Source organism: Phascolarctos cinereus, unplaced genomic scaffold (assembly GCF_003287225.1).
Source record: "Phascolarctos cinereus isolate Bilbo 61053 unplaced genomic scaffold, phaCin_HiC Scaffold_18;HRSCAF=501, whole genome shotgun sequence".
NCBI classification, from domain to species: Eukaryota; Metazoa; Chordata; class Mammalia; order Diprotodontia; family Phascolarctidae; genus Phascolarctos; species Phascolarctos cinereus.
The window spans coordinates 57,327-76,989 of record NW_027555502.1 but is presented as its reverse complement, the minus strand read 5'-3'; the positions used below and the strand labels follow the sequence as shown (position 1 = coordinate 76,989).

The 19,663-nt window shown below is 34.8% G+C and overlaps 1 protein-coding gene across 1 annotated transcript in view; it reads right to left on the bottom strand.

Moving 5' to 3' along the window:
- Positions 1–726: 726 nt before the first annotated feature.
- Positions 727–19,663, bottom strand: part of LOC110203846 (coiled-coil domain-containing protein 144A-like) — a gene marked incomplete at its 5' end in the record, with an annotated part of 71,682 nt that continues 52,745 nt past the window's right edge. The window contains 8 exon segments of the mRNA XM_078151627.1: positions 727–2,975; positions 4,344–4,389; positions 10,137–10,363; positions 11,784–11,999; positions 14,170–14,276; positions 14,279–14,353; positions 14,356–15,112; positions 17,555–17,738. Of these exon segments, the coding sequence (XP_078007753.1) occupies positions 11,940–11,999; positions 14,170–14,276; positions 14,279–14,353; positions 14,356–15,112; positions 17,555–17,738 (1,183 nt within the window).

The window sequence follows — 19,663 nt, the reverse complement described above, 5'->3', positions numbered from 1 at the left end:
CCCTGTTCCAGCGCCAAAATGTTGCCTGCAACCAGATTGTACACCGAACAGAGAGGCGTGAAATAACTTGAGACATGGGCCAGGCAGAGCAGCATTACTGACTCAGTTTATTCATCTGAGGGTACAGGATATATAGAGAAAATCTAGCCTAACTTCAAAGAGTCCTCCCCATGAGATACTCCCCAAAACATCTGCTGAGGACGTGACAACATACATTTCCTCGTTATCAGGGTTCCTAGATTGGGTTGTATTTTCCAAGGTTTTCCCAGGCGCCTTGGCACCACCTGCATAGAGGAGTGAATGTGTAAATCTAAGGTTCAAAGAGTGAGAAGGAATGTCTCAGGGACCTCCTAATCAGGAAGGGATTGGAGAGCCGTACCACTTAATCATTGAGCCCTTTCGGGTAAAAGCCTGGGCAGAGGTCAAACTCTGCCTTGGATCTTAAACCCTTATCAGACTCTTAAGATCGGCCCTCAACATATAGCACATGTAATTGATGAGTGCCAATAGCAAACACAAATTGAATAAAAAAGCATCTGAAAGTAAGCTCTCCTCATCTTAAAATAAATAAAAATCCCAATTTGTTTAGCAGTGAGATAGCAATAATTAGTAAATCTGCCTTTTGACTTGTGAGTCGGGGCAGCTCCGCTGACCAGCAGCAAAGTCTGCGAAAGGGTTCTTGACCAGAGACTGCGAGGCAAATGCGAAAGAGACGGGACTCGAAGCGTGATGGAAAACGGAGTCAACTTTATTAGAGGACAGCAGGCAGTTTTATATCTTTGACTCATGGGAACATACCCCAATGTAACAGCGGACAAAGCAACAAAGTTTACATATCTTTACCAATAGGCAACACCAAGAATTTTTCTCATTGTGAATACCAAAGTATCAAGAAACACATCTCTTTGCAACATTATTCTGGCTGTGTCCTTCTCCCGTGCTGTTCCCTTGAAAACACCACATACTTCTTGTTCCCGGAATGTCCCAATGCTTGATCCATGAACTAGCAATACTTGATACATAAGCCAGCAATACTTGAGACATGTTTGTGCTAGAGCTAGCTGTGCTTGAGCTAGCAGCATTGTTTAGAGTTGAGTTTGCTTAGCCGCCCTTCATTCTGGAGAGTGGAGAACCAATCCAGGTCAAGGAGCAAGCTCCTCACCTGAGAGGGTTTATACAGCCATCAGGGTCAGAGTCCTACTCACCTGTGGTCCTCTACATGCCTATCTTATTTAATATCATTAAATAGAAAACACAGTACAACCTTCATAGATAGATAACTAAAATATTACAGTCAATTTAGTGATTTCTAGACAACTAACAATTTGGGAGTCAGTGTTGCAAATATAGAGAGAAAGTATTTTACTAAATTTTATTATTAAATTATATTATATATTAAATTATAACATAATAAATTATAACTTATAATTATAAAAAATAAAGAAATAAAGTTTTTAAGAAATAACTACACAAATATATTTACATTTACATATATATATATTAGAACTTATAAAGCACATTTTCTAATGCATTAGATTTTTCTTTCTTCCTCTTTCTTTATATTATTATATGTTATTATATTACATGACATGACATTACATTACGTTACATTACATTACATTACACTATATTATATTATGTATTATATTACATTATATATTATGTATCTTATATATTATTTATATCATATATTATCATATGACACTATATATTATGCATTTAATTATTTATTGTTTATATTGTACATTGATATATTACATATTTTGTATATTACATTATAATTTATTATTTATATTATATACTAATTTATAATATATTAATTTTAAATAATATATTATTAATTATATTTATTAATACATTTAATTGAAAGTCACTAAATATTATGTAAACCCAGTTCATTTCATTAATGAACATTATTTCTTTTTTTTAATTTCACAGGGTATTCAACAAATATTTATTCTACTTTCTTACTTGCTGATCTCATCCGTACCCATGGGTTCAATTAAAGTAAGGGTGACAAAGAGATGTGCACATCTAGGTTTAGTCTGTCTCCTCAACAATGGCCTTTTGGACATCTCAAACTAAAGTCATGTAGATAAATTTAACAAATCCAAAACAACACTATCTTTCCCAAAACATTCCCCTGTTCTCAACTTCTGTATTATTCCTGAAGGCATCACTATACTCCCAATCACCCAGTCCCCAACTTTAGCATCATCCTTAACTACACACTCTTACCCTTGCAAAATCTTGCCATTTCTTCTTTCACAATATCTTTCATCTACCTCCCCTTTCCATTTCTTTTTTTTTTTGACATATATTAATTTAATGTAAAGGTTGCATAAACTCTATCCTTTTTCTCATTCTTTTTTTCCCTTTTTAAAATTTTTATTAATTTATTTTGATTTATCTGCAGTCAATTCCAAGTTTTTGAGTTTAAAATTTTTCTCCCCCTTCCTCCCCACCACCCTCCCCAAGACGGTGCACAATCTGATATAGGCTAAATATATACATTCTTATTAAACATGTTGTCAGATTAGTGATGTTGTAAGTAAAAATTAGAACCATTAGGTGGAACCACCAGAAAGAGGAAACAAAACTCAACAGAAGAGAAAAAAAATAGCAAATAGTGTACTTCGATCTGCATTCAAATTCCATAGTTCTTTCTTTGGATATGGATAGCATTTTCCATCATGATTCCTTTGGCGATGTCTTAGATCCTTGTATTGCTGGGAAGAGTTAAGTTTATCAATATTAGTCATCATACAACATGGCTGTTATTGTGTGCAACATTTTCTTGGTTCTGCTCACTTCATTCACCATCAGACCACACAAGTCTTTCCAGATTTTTCTGAAGTCAGCCTGAATGAACATTATTTCTTCTTTTAAAGATGTGATTTTTCTGGATCATGATTCACCTTTTTGGCATTCTTGTGGATTCATTTGGAGATCCTATTGGAGAAGTGCTTAAAGATCTAGATTCAAGTTCAGATGTAGTTAGGGGAAAAAAGAAGAAGCCAAAAAACAATTTACCTCATATGCTTATATTTCTACACAGATATGCAATATATGTATGTATTTTTTTTTTAAAATTTCTCTTGGGACCCATGATTCATCATGTTAAGGAACTCAGAGTTTAAGAATCATGAGAACAGTCACTGGTCCAAATTAGTCTTAGAGTTTCCTGAGCACTTTGTAAGTGACTTGCACATGGTCTCATGGGCAGCATATATCATAGGGAGACCTTGAACTCAGTTTTCCTGGAAGTAACCTACCATAGAGGGTTGTTTTGAAGCTCAAATCAGAGAATGTATGCAAAATGCTTCGCCAAACTTAAAGTGCTATATAAATAGTCACTATTGAGTATAGACTATATAAATAGTCAGTCATTATTACTACCCTTAATATGTATTTTGATTTTAGAACAACTCATCAAATTGTTCATATAATATTTCTTTTTCATCCTCTGCGGTAGACTTCGGTATATAATCTGCTACTATAATTATGTTCATGGTGGTCTGTTTGCTTATGCTTATGTTGAGCTCTATTTCCTATTTAATTATATTTAGTATTGCCTTTGGGCTCACAATGAAACCAACCTTGCCAATTATTTCATTTGCCTATTTGAGGAAAATGTGAACCACACTTCTATTTAGCTGCAGCTTATTGCTGTGTTTTGGCTAAATTGATAGCAAGGATGTCAATATGAATATGATTTTGTCCTTTCAGTACTGTTGGTCATTAGACAGAGACTGTAAATTAAGATTCTAACAGCTAAACTGATATTTGTAGATGGTTTTTGAATTGTGGGATTCTTAGCATCTTTTGCCTCCTTTCCCATCACTCTTCTGAAATCACTAGCATCACAGAATTAAACAGAAATACAGAATGCAAGCTTGGATATGACTTCAATGGCTCTCTAGTCCAAACAATTCTTGAACAGCAATCTTCTTGATTGCATCCCCCCAGAAATGGTTGACCAGCATCATGTCTGAAGATCAGAACTGAGGACAATTATTGTTCTGTTTCATGGGATGCTGTGGCCAAAGACTTCATTACCTACTGACCAGCCTTCTAGATCTAAGCCTCTCTGTAAGTGGCCTGGCTTGTGTTCTGGAAACAGATACAGTCTAGCTCTGGGGTTATGCTATCTTTCTAGCTTATAAGAAACAACATGCTAGATCTTACACTTCACTGGCACAGAAGAATTCAAAGTTACTTCAAAGTGATGAAGAAGAGGGAAGGGGCACTGAAACAGCAGCTTTGTGGGAGTTTTTCAGCATATTTAAAAATCAGGAATAGCTTCAAATTCTAACATTTATTTATGAATAAGTTGGACATACCTTCATCAAGTTCCCTATCCATGCTTTCCAACAACTCCAGCTGCATCTGAAATAACATTGAAATACCATTCAGAACAATAAAGTAAATGAGGAAGAAGGAACCTGAGAAAATACACAGAATTCAATAAATCTTTAAAAAAATTACAGACATCCAAAGAAATTACTAATAAACTTAGACACCAGCATAGTTTGACTTTAGTCATTCAACAGAAAATCTATTGGTCTAAAAAATAATACTATTATAAACAAAATCAAGAGCTTATCAAAATTAATTATTTACAAAGAGATATGAACTTTGTTGGCATAGTAGTCATGTCGCAGGGTTTGAAAATAGTTTTCTTCTACTCTAAGCAAATCTTTCCCTTTATATTTTCAGTTTTCTCAACATAACATTTTTCTTTAAGAATGAAATCAATTTCCTATCCTACACTTTAAAATAATTAATTTCAAATATTGATTAAGTTACAGAAAGTCTAAACACAAAAAGAACATCAACTTACACTGAGCAAAACAGAAAAGAAAATGCCTGAAAATGATTAAATGCAATAGGAAAATTCAAAGGATGGGTATTAAAAGAAAACAGCTCCTTCATTTTCTGTTCTAATTGAAATATTTCTTAATCCAGGCAGAAATTGATTGATTTCATTTGATTTTCTAGATCCATGCTTTGTGGTTTTGTAGACTGTAGTAACAAAGCTAAGAGAGATCGTGGTTTCTACTCTAACTTGTAAAGAAAGAAGGAAAGAGACTGGTGCCAGTCTTCCAGTTCTTATAACAACTTCATAGAAGTGGGAAGAGAAGATGAAATGGGAGCACTCTTGATAAAGAATAAAGTTGTATAGTTTCCTTTTCAGAAGACAGATGAAATAGGATAGTATAGATAGGAGATAAATGTTGCAAGATAAATATAAAGCATGTGGGGAAAGTATCGCTAAAACATAATATCCTTATTTATAATGTTCTTACTTAATTTTACACTCAAGATATTTCTCTCCAAATTTGTAATACTAAATGCACAAAAGAATATCTGGCAGAGAACTGCACAAATGTCTGTTATTGTTTATGATGACGATATTGGAAACTTCTTTTGTCCTGGTAGTAAACTTGGAAGTAAGAGAGGAGGAGTGTGTGGATCTATTCCCCAGGTTCTGAGTTAGATCTTTCTTAAACCTTTCTTTGATAGCATCATCACTAGAAGATGTCTTAGGTAATGAAAAACTTGACATTGGGCAAAACCTTTAGCTAGAAGATTTTAAGTGTCACATTAATAAAGACACGTTATAAAAAGAAAATAAAGTTGATATATATTTTAAGGGAAGACTAACATTTAATTTAAAAATTAATTTACAAAAATCTCTTTTCATATGTTTAATATTTATGTAAACTATATCTCTGTGCTTCTATCTATATGAAACATATAGACATACATGTACATGTATTATATGTAGAGGGTGTGATCAGGAGCAGCCTAGTTAACATGACATGATTAAAAGATAAGGACTTTGTTCTCGATTTGAACTTATCTCTAATGTATAAGGAGTTAACTTGCCCAGTGAAAATATGTTTAGCATTTTGGTCCCACCTTCTTGGTAGGGTATGATATTTGCTTTAGATGCACACTGATACCATACTAAAGAATCCCAATATTTCATCTCCCTTTTAAAGGCCAAGATCGGGGTGTGGCTCAGATTCACACCAGCCAGGTGTCAACCAATCATAAATGTGGAATCAATAAGCCACTAAGTAGCCAGGAAAAAGACATTCCTTACTTTCTAAATATGAACACTATCCCAGTTATGATGTCAGTAGGGATTTTCACACTCTCTTTGGGGGAATAGCTTCAAAGTCCTAACAAAGGTCTAACTCTAATTCTGTTAGTTGAATAAGGCACTTTCTTCTGGTGATCTCTCTCTCTCTCTCCATCTCCTTTTTCTGTGTATGCATAATACATGTATATGCATGTGAGCATGTATGTATAGATATATGTACGTGTGTGTATGGTCAGAGGCATTTGGTGCACAGGGAGTGAGATTTGAGCCCAGGTCTTCTTGCCTTCAAATCCAGCAATAATTTGTTCTTTCCCTACTTATATATGCATATATCTGCGTATATATTATGTGTTTACAATTGTAGACTTTGTTGGTTTAATTAGAAAAAAAAATTTCAATTAAAGAAACTTGTGATGATTGAAGTTTTTATTATTTGATATTAGAAGTACCATGATAAGACTCCAGTATGAGGTCACTTAGGCTAAGTGGGCCTAAGTTCCATAAATTATGTGGGCAAATACTGTCAAGGTTGTACTTGGCTACTCTTCTGACTCTGGGTCAACAGTTAATGCTCACGGCTTCTGATTGGAAAATACTCCTGGCCATGTGCAGCAATCTAAGTTACTCCTTTCTTTGGCTGCCTCAGATAGTCAACTCAGACCTTCTCCCAATTTCTGGTGTCAGCAAAGAAACTCCCCTTACCTGAGCTTCACCAAGCCTTGCATCAGTAAGGGACCCCAAGAACTTCCCAACCTTTGGGTCTCATTTAGGAATGCCTCCTCCCACATTTAGCACTGATTATCTCTTCTCCGTCAAGACCATTTTTAGGGTATCTAAGTTCCCTACTTGAACCCCACGTCTGACATCTCCCTCCCTGGTGGTCTGGGTGAGTTTCTTGCCCCCTTGGGGATCAACCTCTCTCTATTGCCAGAGAAGGTATTTGTATGTATGCTTTGTTTCCCGAGGCTTGCTGAATTGCATAATAACAAAGCTCCCCTTTATATCAGCTTCCTGAATTCCAATTTCCTGTAAAGAGTCAAACCCAGGTCTTCATTTTAACCCAAGCTGTGACACTAAATAAAGAAAAACTTCAACACATATAAACTTTAGATGTTAGAAAAGAAATATTTTTAGAAAGAAACAGGTACAGTTTTCAAAACTCTAGAAATACAAAGGCATTCTTTTATTATTACAAATATAATAAAGTGACTTTGCAACTTGATAGCTATATAAAGTTGGGCAAGCCTAATCTATGAGCCACAGTGTTCTCATATGCAGAATGGGAATAATAATTGCACTAAAACCTTACAGGTTATCATAAGGATAACACAAGAAAATATATGTCAAATATTTTGCCAACTATAAAGCACTACCTACAAAAACTCTTGATTTCTATATTCTCAAAGACAATTCATGTGATTTCAGCTTTAGACTTCAGAAGTTATCATATGGTTTCCCTAACCATTCTTAATCTCTTAGTATGATATTTCTCAATAAGGCTAGCCATATGCAAGGGGAGAGTAGTAGACCATAACCCATGTGTCTTATTTTGAGAAGGCTTCCTATTCCTGAAAAGGCTTACTATTCTCTAATAGCTTCCCTTCTTGACTTTGACTGATGCCTGAAAATCTGTGGAAGACAAGAAAAGTACTTAGTGGAATATTATTATATTAGGTTTCCCTCATGTGTTTACCTTCTTTGAAAACACTGTCACTGACTTGTAAAATTGTAGATCCTACATCTAATCTGCAAGTGTGTCATTGGGAAAAATGAACATTGCAAATCTTTAGTTTGCTTTTGAAAACTGAACAGCCAGAATATAAGCAGGCACTAACTAATCAATGAAAAAAAGAGATTCTCAACTTAAAAAAGAGGAGGAGAAGTGGGTTTACAAACAGGGGACATTCTGAGTCTTTATTTTTAATTTTTTTCCCTGAAATTGAGACAATTTTGATTTAAAATGCAATGCGGCTTAGTGGATAATACACAGGGCCTCAGAATCAGGAGGGGTTCAAGTGCCATATCTGACACATGCTTGTTAGGTATCTCTCCATAAGTCACACAAAACACTCTTTTCCATGGTCAACTCCCTTATACTACAGGTGACAAAGCAGCTGCTGGTCTGTACTGATAAAGGAAGTTCCTAACTAGGAGCTCCTTGTATGGATGAAATCACAGGCCAGAAATAAACATCAGAACATTTTTTTAAATGAATGCAGACAGCTCATAATATTGCAGAGTACTTGAATACAAATGCACTTTCATCCACTCAACTATCTACTTCAACTATAAAATTTCAACTGGGTACCTGCTAGGTAGAAAACATTGTGTATTGTGTCCCAAACATTGCAAAAAAGGGGAGAAATGGTCCTTAAATAGTCCTTAACTCCAAGGAGTTCACAATGTACTTTGAAGGGTACTGATTCCTGAAATACTGCACTTAAAGCTAACAATGAATAGTAGGGTTTGAGATTCCATACTGGAAATTATGTTTCATAATCTTTTGAGACAACTGTCTCTAAAGTATTTGCATACAGTCCCGAACAACATGTTTTCTTGAAATGTTTACATTGCTTAAGATTGCAGTGTAATGGATGCCGTGTACTCAGGATGCATTTAAATGTGAAATGGTGAGAAGATGCAGGTGATTTATCCAGTTGTAACAAAATGAAGTGTGCTCTGCTCTAACCATTTCTACAGCATATACTTTAATATATTCAGTTTTCTTTTAAAATGCATTAATATGGAGTGATTCTGTTTTTTTTTTAATGAAATATTAGACCAAAGTGATCCAACCCACAAATAGAGAGCTAATAAGAACATTGGGCCATGTTGACTACACACCTTTGCACAGATAGGGCTGTATTGGAAGAAAAGGGACAAACAGATGGTTGATCAAGGAGCTGAAGAAGTAAGAACACATGTATACATCTCACACCAAAAAATTATTTTAACAAAAGAAACAAAGGAAAAGTAGTGATGGTGAACTGATCCCCAAAGGGAAATAGTGAATATAATGCCTGTGTTTGTACAGGTAAAATGAAGTGGTCAAGTCAGATCAATTAGGAGACTTTCACATGGATTACTTCTCTCAAAATTGCAGACCAATCTGTTTTTAAAATGAGCATTGTAATTAAATGCTTCATAGGGAAGACAAATTTACTCACGTTCATTTTTCTTTATCTATCGATATCATCTAGATGCTTACAAGATATAGATCCATAAAGCTTAATCCTTTAATCTTTATCAACTGACTGATTAGTCCATTGCATATATACATTTTTGAGGGCACTTTAGCAGTGTCTTTAAAAAATCCCAAAATTTTCTGAACTTAATGTTGACTGCATTACATTTATTGTGTCAATGCTGGGAGGTGCTTAGAAATGGGCATCTTTTAAGAGAAAGAGGCAATAGATACACAATATCTCTTAAGGTTATATACCTAGTTTAAGAAAACCTGTATGTAAATATGAATTAAAAAGCTAAAGATAATTATCCATATCACATGAGATTGCTTTGCAAAAGATTTTTCTAGGATACTCTAAAAAAAGAGAGGGTGTTTATATGCGTGTGGTTTTTTTTGTGTTTATGCATGTGTTTTTTTAAAAAGAAATTCTGAAAAAGAAGAATCAAAGAAAGACTGTGCTTTAAGTCATTATCATGAGAAAAATAAATCGGAGGAAATAAAACCTCTTTAAATATTGGTTGGCGAGAAAATAGTATTCAATTTAAAGAATCCTTATATGAATGCCATTTGTCAAGGTTACATAAATTTTATAAAACCAGGTATAGGTATAATTGAGAAGTTATCAGATTAGGAAATATGATTGTCATAGGCCTAAAAAAAATAAAACTCATTATCTAGCATTTTAAATTTTCATTTGGTATAAGGACTACCTTCATTTTAATAGATCACAAAAATCAATGACACATTCAAAAATAATAAAGCAGGAAATTTCACTAAGATGAATATTTTACATTATATCTTTGACATAAAGGAAGAAAAAAATTCTAAATGACTAACCCTTGCCAAGTAGGCCGCAAGCTGCTTTCTGAAGACATGTAATTCTAGTAGAAAATCCTAAATTTCCTCTGGAAATAAGACTTCTCCTGAGGAACATATTGGTACTGATATTTGCAACATGTGGTGGCTCCAGAACTGGATTTGCAGTAAAACTGGTGATTAAAATTTCATTCTTTTGTTTTTCTTTCTGGAGTTGATGACTCACCTCAGTTAGCCTCTCACTGTTTCTGTGAACATTTCAAATCACATAAATGGTTAAATAAATATTTTTAAAATAACTTTTCTTAAATGGCTGTTTTTTTTAATGCTATCATAATTTTGAATTTTTTCCCTGAGTAGTTTCTTAACTCTGAAAACCATTAAAAATACTGGTTATAAAAGTTTTTGGATAATTGAGTTTCTTCCAGTACAATCCTTTCCCAATAAAAAGTATAAAGAAATTGAGCAAAGTAAAAGGTTGTCAGATCATCCTGGGAAATTTTAAAATAAAATAAATCAAACCACAGAAGATACTTGCAAATCTGGGGTTCCTTACTAAACAGATCTTTTAAAGAAGCCATTAAAAGCACTTGTATTCTATAAAATTATATTGGAAATTAGTAAAGTTGTTTTAAGGGTATCATATCTGGGTGATTATTCTAGGCAGTGCTTTTTCAGTCTTTTCACCTGGACCCAGGTAGCAGCCAAATGACTCAGGGTTGCAGTCACTAGAGGGAAAAGGGGATCACTCAGTTGAGGCTAAAAAAAGTCCTGAGACTCTCAACTGTATAACCAGCCCATAATACCTACCCATCAATGTCTCCATTGTCATATATAGCAAGGAAGATCGCCCCATCTCTTTTTCTTAAACAGATAGTATCTTTTGGCTATCCAAGACTCTAATTTAAACCTGTAACATTTCCCTTCTTTCTTTTCCCCTCCAATAGCTCCCTCAATGAACTTTCACCTCTATAGAAAACTGAAGACTTGGGATAGCAGTGAATTGAGGGGAATGGTTTGACTTGCTGAGGGTCACCAGGATGGCCCTGAGTCCTTCAGTCCTGGTTGGCACCATTAGGAGAAGATTATTTACAATGTGCTGTATATTGCTATGATCCTGTTATACATTTTCAGAAACACTTAAGACCTTTTAATACTGTCATTTGATGAAATGAGAATAATGTTATTCTAATTTTCAAAATATTTAACTTCATCCTGGAAGAACTAATCTGTAGCAGATAGTAAAAAGAAAGAATATGGCATACAAGTAAGACACTTAAAAATAAATAATTTTCATAGCATCACAGATTGAGGACTGAAAGGGAAGCCACCTAATCAAACACCCTCATTTTAAAGAGGAGGAAACGAAGTTCTGGTAAATTAAGCGACTTGCTCAAGGTCATACAATAGTAAGCATCAGAGGCGAGATTTGAAGCCAGGTCCTCTGCCTCTACCCAGAGTACCATCTTTCCAATATACCACACTGCATTCTTTTGTACCTAGTTAACATTTTAAAAAAATATTTCATTTACCAATATGTATAAAAGTATTATTTCTACAGTTAACCCCCATTTCCCAATGAAGTCATACATCAGTCCATTAAGGATTTGTTAAATTCAAAATGGAAACTTTAAGTACTATTTTCTTAGTGTCCCTGTTTGGGCTTACCTGGCTAATTTGTCTGACAAGGATTTTGTGCTTTTTAATGCTTCAGAATAAAGCTGTCTGTATCTCGCTAGCTTGCCTCAGCAGACTCTTGACTTGAGCTTTTCATTTTGGAGATTTCAGTTTCCAGATCTCCAATTCGTTGCTCCATTTGGTTTCTTAGGGAAGCATTGTTATTTCTCTTAATTGTTCTAAGTTCTCTTGGAATGCTGCTTGTATCTAAACCAAATGGAACACAAAGAATGAAGTAAACAAAACAAAATGTCCAACTCTATTCTGAAAATTATAGGATGTTTATTACCATATTCTGTTAGATTTCATTTTAATTTCGGTCAGTGATTCAGAAAGCAGTTCTGAATTTTTAAAAATAGATTCCAACTTTGAAAGTACTCATTATCAAGGTCAGCTGAATTAAATTTGAACTTAAAAACAACAGCAACAACAACCCTATTTCTACTGGATGTTAGTTCACTACTTCTTATCCTTGCGCTAATATTAGGATCATTACAAAAATAATAGGTATAATTCTGAAAAGCAATTTTTTACTACAGCATCTTCAAGAATGTTTTCTCACAACTAAAGTATTGGTTGAATTAAAAAAAACACCTTGCCCTTCAATTTGTTCTAATTATGCCATTTTTTAAAAACTCAGTTGATATGGATAGAGAACTGGCCATGAAGTTAGGAGGATATGAGTTCAAATTCGACCAGACATGACATTTACTAGCTTTGTGACTGGGCAAGTCACTCAACCCCAACTGCCTAGCAAACAAACAAGCAAATAAAAAAGTCCAATCCCAAGGCCCCCCACTCACCCACAAAAAAGCCACCTCAATTGAGAGTATGCATAGTTACTTTCACTAATGATTTCAAATGCTGTAAGAAGGCAGAGGGAGAAAATTATATATACATATATATACATGCATACACACACACACACACACACATATTCTGCATTTAGAATAGGGAAAAATTCCCAAACCTTCATTTACACAGGAATATTTTAAAACATACTAGTGATAAAGTAACTTGTTGACTTTTTTAGTTTTTCAATAATCACCTTCCTTGCTCTTTTTTCAGTCTCATGTTTGTATTGTGCTATTTGACTGCATTCTTTCATGCATGTGTACATATATACACATATAGACACTTGTATATGTATTTACAGATATGCTATAAAACATCCAGTTCATTTTCACTAAAGAGCAAAGTAAATTATTGTATATATTACTAATAGCTAATGAAGCTAAAAAGCAAAAGAAATTAAAAATTTTCCATCTGATTAGATAAGAGTAAGTATGCTGTAAAAATAAATTCAACTAAAGTCTAGTAAAACTTTTTGAAGGAAACCTAAGCTAAAAGAAGCCGATATAAAATTGTAAAAAGGAAAAATTGGCATAATTAATTGAATTCCTACAAATAAACTAAAATCTAGTATGAAATTACTAGATTTAAGCACATGATCATATACATGAAAAATAAAATTTGAAAACATTGTGTATACGAAATTGTTACACAGTACAATACTTTGTAGTCCTGCTACCTACTGCATATATGAAAAATAGATAGTGAGGATTGTTATCAGACTGTTAAAAGCTATCTGTCTTCAACAAATGAAAGGTAGTGATCCCAGAAACTGCAATTTTGGACATTAAGCAAGAGGTGTTAGTAAAAATATTGAGATAAATAAAAAAAATATGTAGTGAGAAAACACAAACACATTTTTTAAAAAAAATGGATGCTTGATGCACAATCATAATGTCTTTGAACAGAATTGCCGTCCTAAATTTTAAAGGAGAGTAGTTGCTAGTCTTTGGAATTTCATTACATTATGATCCAGTGTTTGATGTTTCTAAAATTCGTTCAAAGGAGTTTGAATTAAAATTAGTCAGATTGATAAACTGTTTAAATGATTATGAAAAGGATAACTACAATATCCCACAGTATCTCAATTCAGGTTTGAATTGTTATATTATCACTAGCATAAGTTTTCATGATTTATCTTAAGTTTTAGCATTTCAAATAATTTATTCTATTGAACATTGAAATGGAATATCATTACAATTATGAATTTATCAGTATTTATTGAGAAGTGACTAACTCCATCTGCCTTTATTAAACCAACTCTCTGCCTTTAAAATTTCATGGGCTACATAATATTTTTAAGCAAAGTGAGTCATCTTATCTACAAGGTGGATAACAGGTTGATTTCTATCATGTTATTGCTTCCTCATTCTCCTTTCTTACACGTCAGAATTTTTACAATCAAAGTTAATAACATCATCTGCCTGCAGAAAATTCAAATTTCTAATTTACCTTGATCAAAATTATTTTGAATTTCATTTCAAAAAGTTAAATGCTTATCAAATTATATTATTTGAAGACCTACCTCTCTTTCTGCTTTCTCATTTTCATATTTACACATTTGTTCTCTTAAGTGGTTATATTCATTGATTAACTCTTTATTTCTGCCTTCTACTGTAAGAATTCGTTTTCCATATCAGCACAAACTTTATTGAAGAGATCAATAGCATCACTCAACACCTTTTCTTTAACAATTTCTTTGTTTTGGCATCTTCAAGCTGTTGCCGAAGCAACATATTTTCACTCTGGTTTTGGGCTAATCTTTCTTGGATACGTTCTTCTTTGATGACATATGTGTCCAGTTTTTTCATTTTCATTTGATTTGTCTCTTCCAGTTCCTTTGCTTTATATTCGGCCTGGTTTAATTCTGTCTGTGTGCTTTCTGAAATTAGTGGCTTTTCTCTGAGAGAATCATGTACATGGTGTAGCTCATTTTCTAAACGACGGGCTTTACTTTCAGCTTTAGAGAGCTCTTGAGAAAGGACACGATTCTTCTCTCTTAGACTAGATAAGTCATAATTTAGTTTGTCCTGTAAAAGAAACCAGTCATCTCGTTCTCGCTGACAGCTATTTTCAAGGTCCCGTGTTGATGTCTGACTTTGTTCATGATCACGAATAGCAGAAGTCAGACGGGAATGGTATGATTCAATTTCTTTCTCTAGTCTGTCTCTGTTTTGTTTTTCATTCTCCAATTTAGAGTTCAGGATTGCATTCTCAGTGGTCAGAACATTTATTTGTCCGTTGTACTGGGATATTGTTTTTGTTAGTGCTTCTTTATTCAGTTTTAATTCCTTTTGAAGCTCATTATTCTTTTCTTTCAAAACTTCATTTTCTTCTGTATATTGATTTTCTTTCTCCTGATTCTTAATGTTTAGTCTGTCTAACTCTAGTTTAAACATGGCAACTTCATCCTGTAGGCTTTGATTTTTATGGAGCAGATATTTTTCTTTTTCATTGCTATCAAGAACCTAAACACAATGAAGAGGGAAAAAAAGTTGCTACTCAAAATAAAATTATGCATCCTAATTTTTCCTTAGTAAATAAAACTAAATCCCAAGGGGCCGAGAAGCATAATGTATTCAAAGAATACACAAATTGAGTGGGTTTCACCTATTTCACATTTCTGTCAGACTCAATTTTCTGAAAGAACATATCTTAAAAATGCTACATCAATTAGAAAACATGTACTTCAGCTATTCAGACCTCAAAACAGATAGGCATTTCACTATATGATATAGAGTACATTTTACAAACCCTGTATTTTTAGACCCCTAAATCTGTCTGCTTTTCAGCATATTTTATTTCCTTTGCTATCTCCATTTGATCCCACACTGGCTGTGCATGGTATTATGATAAAAATAACAACACCTAATATTTACAGAGGCCTTATAAAGTACTTTGCAAAGTACTTTCAAGACATTATCTCATATAAGCCTTGCAACACCCTTACGAGGGAAATACTCATAATATTCTCTCCATTTTACAGATTAGGACTTAGGTTAGGAGAAGTTATTAAATAACCTGCTCATTGTCACACCTAGTAAGTGTTAGAAGCAGTATCTGAATTCAGGTCTCTTCAGACTCCAAATCTAGCACTCTTTTCCAATAGCTAATTTCCTCCTAGGTGTTGAAGAGGAGCAGTTGTCCTACAGTTAGAGTCATTGTCCTGGTAAAACTATCTTAACTGCAGACAAATGAAGTGATAACAGTCTTAGAATTTCTTAGTGCACATCTTAAGAACAATCTGTTCTCTGACAGATCTGTAGCATTTTCAGAGCATCACTGATTTAGAACTTTTAGAGATTATTTACTCCAAACTCCTCATTTTAGGGATGGGAAAAGTGAGGCCCAGATGGGAAAAGTGAGGGTCAATAGATGATAACCTAACCCTAACCATGAAAGTTTAAAGGAATAATGAAAGCATTATTGATGCCAAATTATAAAAAGTTGATTTGGCATTCCCATCAGAGTAAAACGGGTCCAGGAGCATTTGTCCCCATTCAGGACTGGTGGAAACAGCTGTATCAACAAGCTCAGGAGCCCCATTCTATGAGATCCCTTCTGTAAAGACAGGAGAAAGGTATGAGGAGCAATTGAGTTAAATGAAGCACTCCAGTGCCCAGGTAACAAAGGATTACCAAGGGCCAATAGCCTGAGTGATTTACTTCAAACCACTGTTGAAAAAAAAAGAAAAGAAAAAGAAAAGATCTTAAATTTGGTATTTCATGAACTTGTGTTTTTCTATCATACTGAGCAATAGTGAATGTGAATGAATGAATCCTTGTCATGTGTAGAGCCTTCTGTTAGAAATCCAAGTGAAATTTATTCTTGTTGCGCATATTTTTATTCCTTCTCTGCTTACTAGCTACCATAATTCTGTGGTAGCTACAAATGAACAAAATAATACAGGCTAGGTCTGATTATGTTTTAGTACAGAAGTATTTTTACCTCCTCGGTTTTGGAAGCTATGCTTCTCTTAATGCAATGCAAAATTACATCAGATTTTTGGTTGCCAAATAACAGCACTGACTCACTTAAGCTTAAATCTTTTCGGGCAACATGCTATCTAATCATATTTCCTCCAACTTATACTTGTGATGCTATTTTTTCTACCTAATTATAAAACTTTACCTTAATTCTTACTGAATTACATCTTATTAGTGGGTTCAGTCCAGTGCTCCGCCCTATTAAGACTTTGCCTTCCTTGCATTTAGAAAGGCTTGGATAATTTGAATTGCATAAGTAAGAGCCAAAGATGCTAGAGAATAATAAGCTTTACTGAAAGACTGAAGGATGTGTGGTAAAGTGGAATGTAAAGAAATGAGAAGGACTGAACCTGAAATTTCATTAGCCTAGAGATTTTTCAGGTAAGGAAACTCCCTCTGGCAAGGTAGAGAAGTTCTCTGGAACTTAGAGTCTTAAAGAGGCTGAGGACAGAGTAGTGATGTCAAACAGATCCCCCCAGTACTGTTTTGTGGGTAGCTTTTGGGGAGTTTGAAACCTCTGGCCTGGGCTCAGGTAAAATGACTTGCCCAGGGTCATACAGTGAAGATGTGTCAGGGCCAACACATGAACCTGGGTCTTCCTCAGTTTGAGGCCAGATCTAACCACTATACCATACTGATTTTCTACTGTGAGACACTTCAGAAAGTACTAGCTCCATCTTACCTTTCCCATGCCCATTTAGCCTGTAATTTTACATTCAAATGGTAAAATAAGGGATTTTTTCTTTATTTTTCTTTATATATTTATGAATGATTGAGCCTACTTACTTATACTAACTATAAATACCATAGCCCTTCTTTAGGATTAAAAAGACTTCACAGCATTTACCTCTCCACTCCCAGGGAACCCATAAATATTCTTAATTAAGACAAGATGGAAATATTGACTTTTAAATTCCAATTTGCCTGTTTCAAATTATTTCTTACTCTTTTCAGTTCAACGTGCAGATTTCTAAGAGTAAATTCAAGCTGCTGTTTTAGCTCCGCATCTTTACTATGTTGTTCATGTATTCTTCTTAACTGTCCTCTTATGTTTTCAAACAGCATTTCTGCAGTCATTCGCTTTTCTTTCTCTTGCTTCAGTATAAACCTAGATTAAAATTGCTTTTTTTTAAAAAAAATCACAGTTCAATAGAAATAAGGAACATAATGACATTTAATTGTATTCATCTGGACCTCTAAAGGAAAAGAGCATTAATTTGAGGGGAACTGGACCTGTGTAGAAAACTCACCATCAGGAAACTCCCTCTACTGATGCAGATTGGTCCCTTTTGAGCCTTAGATAGTTCTTGGGGTTATTGAGTATTTATATCACTTGTTTCAGGCTCACACAGTCAGGATGTGTCAGAAATGAAACATGAAGCCATTTCTCTACCCAGGCTACTCCAGGGCATTAAACTTCTATCAAAAATGTATCATATAGTTTTTTGGTTGCTTTGACTTTCTGTATTCAATGGAGAGAAATTCCATCAATTGGATACATATGTGCACCTACTTCCCTCCTTCCCTGCCTGCCTTTTTAGCTTTAAAATGTTATTGAATTGTACTAAAGAGGAGCTAGAGGAAATGACTTTTTCCAAATTCCTGAATTTTGATACATCTCAATGACTCTGGTAAAATGTGTAGAGGCAGAGGCAAAGCCAAGATGGTGGAGTAATGGCTGGGATTAGGCTGAGCTCTCCTCCAAATCCCTTCAAATCCCTTTGAAAAATGGCTAAAGAAATTCTACAGCAGCAGAACCCACAAAAAGTGAAGTGTAAAAAATTTCCAGCCCAAGACAACTTGGAAGGTGGGCAGGAAAGGTCTGTTGCACCAGGGTGAGAGAGGAGCACAGTGCAGCACAGAATGCACCAGCCTAGACCAGCCCCAGGCTCAGGAAATCAGGACCAGGCCTTGAGACTGACTGAATCAGCAGCAGCAGCAGTTGCCTCTGGAACTCTCACAGAGGGCAAGGGGTCCAAGAACTCTTCAGAAGGAGTATAGGGGTCTTTTGGCTCACACTGAGGCAGGCCTCTGTTGCTTTGCCCATACTGGATCTGGGTCACAGTAAGGGGTGGCAGTCCCAGTGAGAGGAAGAGCAGTAGCATAGCCAAGCTTGTGGCCACAGTGGAGGAGGGACCCTCCTTACAATTCCAGGGTAGAAAAGAGTGGTTGTGGTTGCTCACAGATCCCAGCACAGACCAGGAGAGGAGTAAACACCTATCTTTAGATCACACTACTTGGAAGAAGGTGAAAACTTACAGGTCCCTAGAAATATCTCTGAAACAGCTGCACAAAACCCCTGAAGCTTGGGACAGTATGACCTCCAGCCCTTGAAGCTGAGCCCTACTTTAACAAAGTGTCAAAAGTCAAAATATAGGCTGGGAAAATGAGCAAACAATGGAAAAAAAACCCTTAGGCTATACATACTTACTTTGGTGACAAGGAAGATCAAAACATATACCTTGAAGAAGAGAACAAAGTCAAAGCTCCTACATCCAAAGCCTCCAAGAAAAATAGGAATTGGTCTCAGGCCATGGAAGAGCTCAAAAAGGATTTTGATACTCAAATAAGAGAAGTAGAGGGAAAATTGGAAAGAGTAATGAGAGTGATGTACAAAAATATTTATAGCAGCTCTTTTTTGGGGGCAAAGAATTAGACATTGAGAGGATACCCATCAGTTGGGGTATGGCTGAACATATTGTGGCATATGATTAGGATGGAATACTATTGTAGTATAAGAAATGATGAGCAGGATGCTTTCAATGCTTTCAAAAAACCTGGAGAGACTTTCGTGTGCTGATGTAAAGTGAAATATATTGTGTACAAAATAACAGCCATATTGTGAACAAAAAACAGTGGTGGAAAACTCAGCTATTTTCAGCAATACAATCATCCAAGACAATTCTGAAGGACTTAGGATGAAAAATGCTATCCATCCCCAGAGAAAGAACTGATGGCATCTCAATACATATTGAAGCATCCTTTTCCCCCTTTATTTTCAGTTTTATTTTCTCTGTGCTTTCTTTCACGACA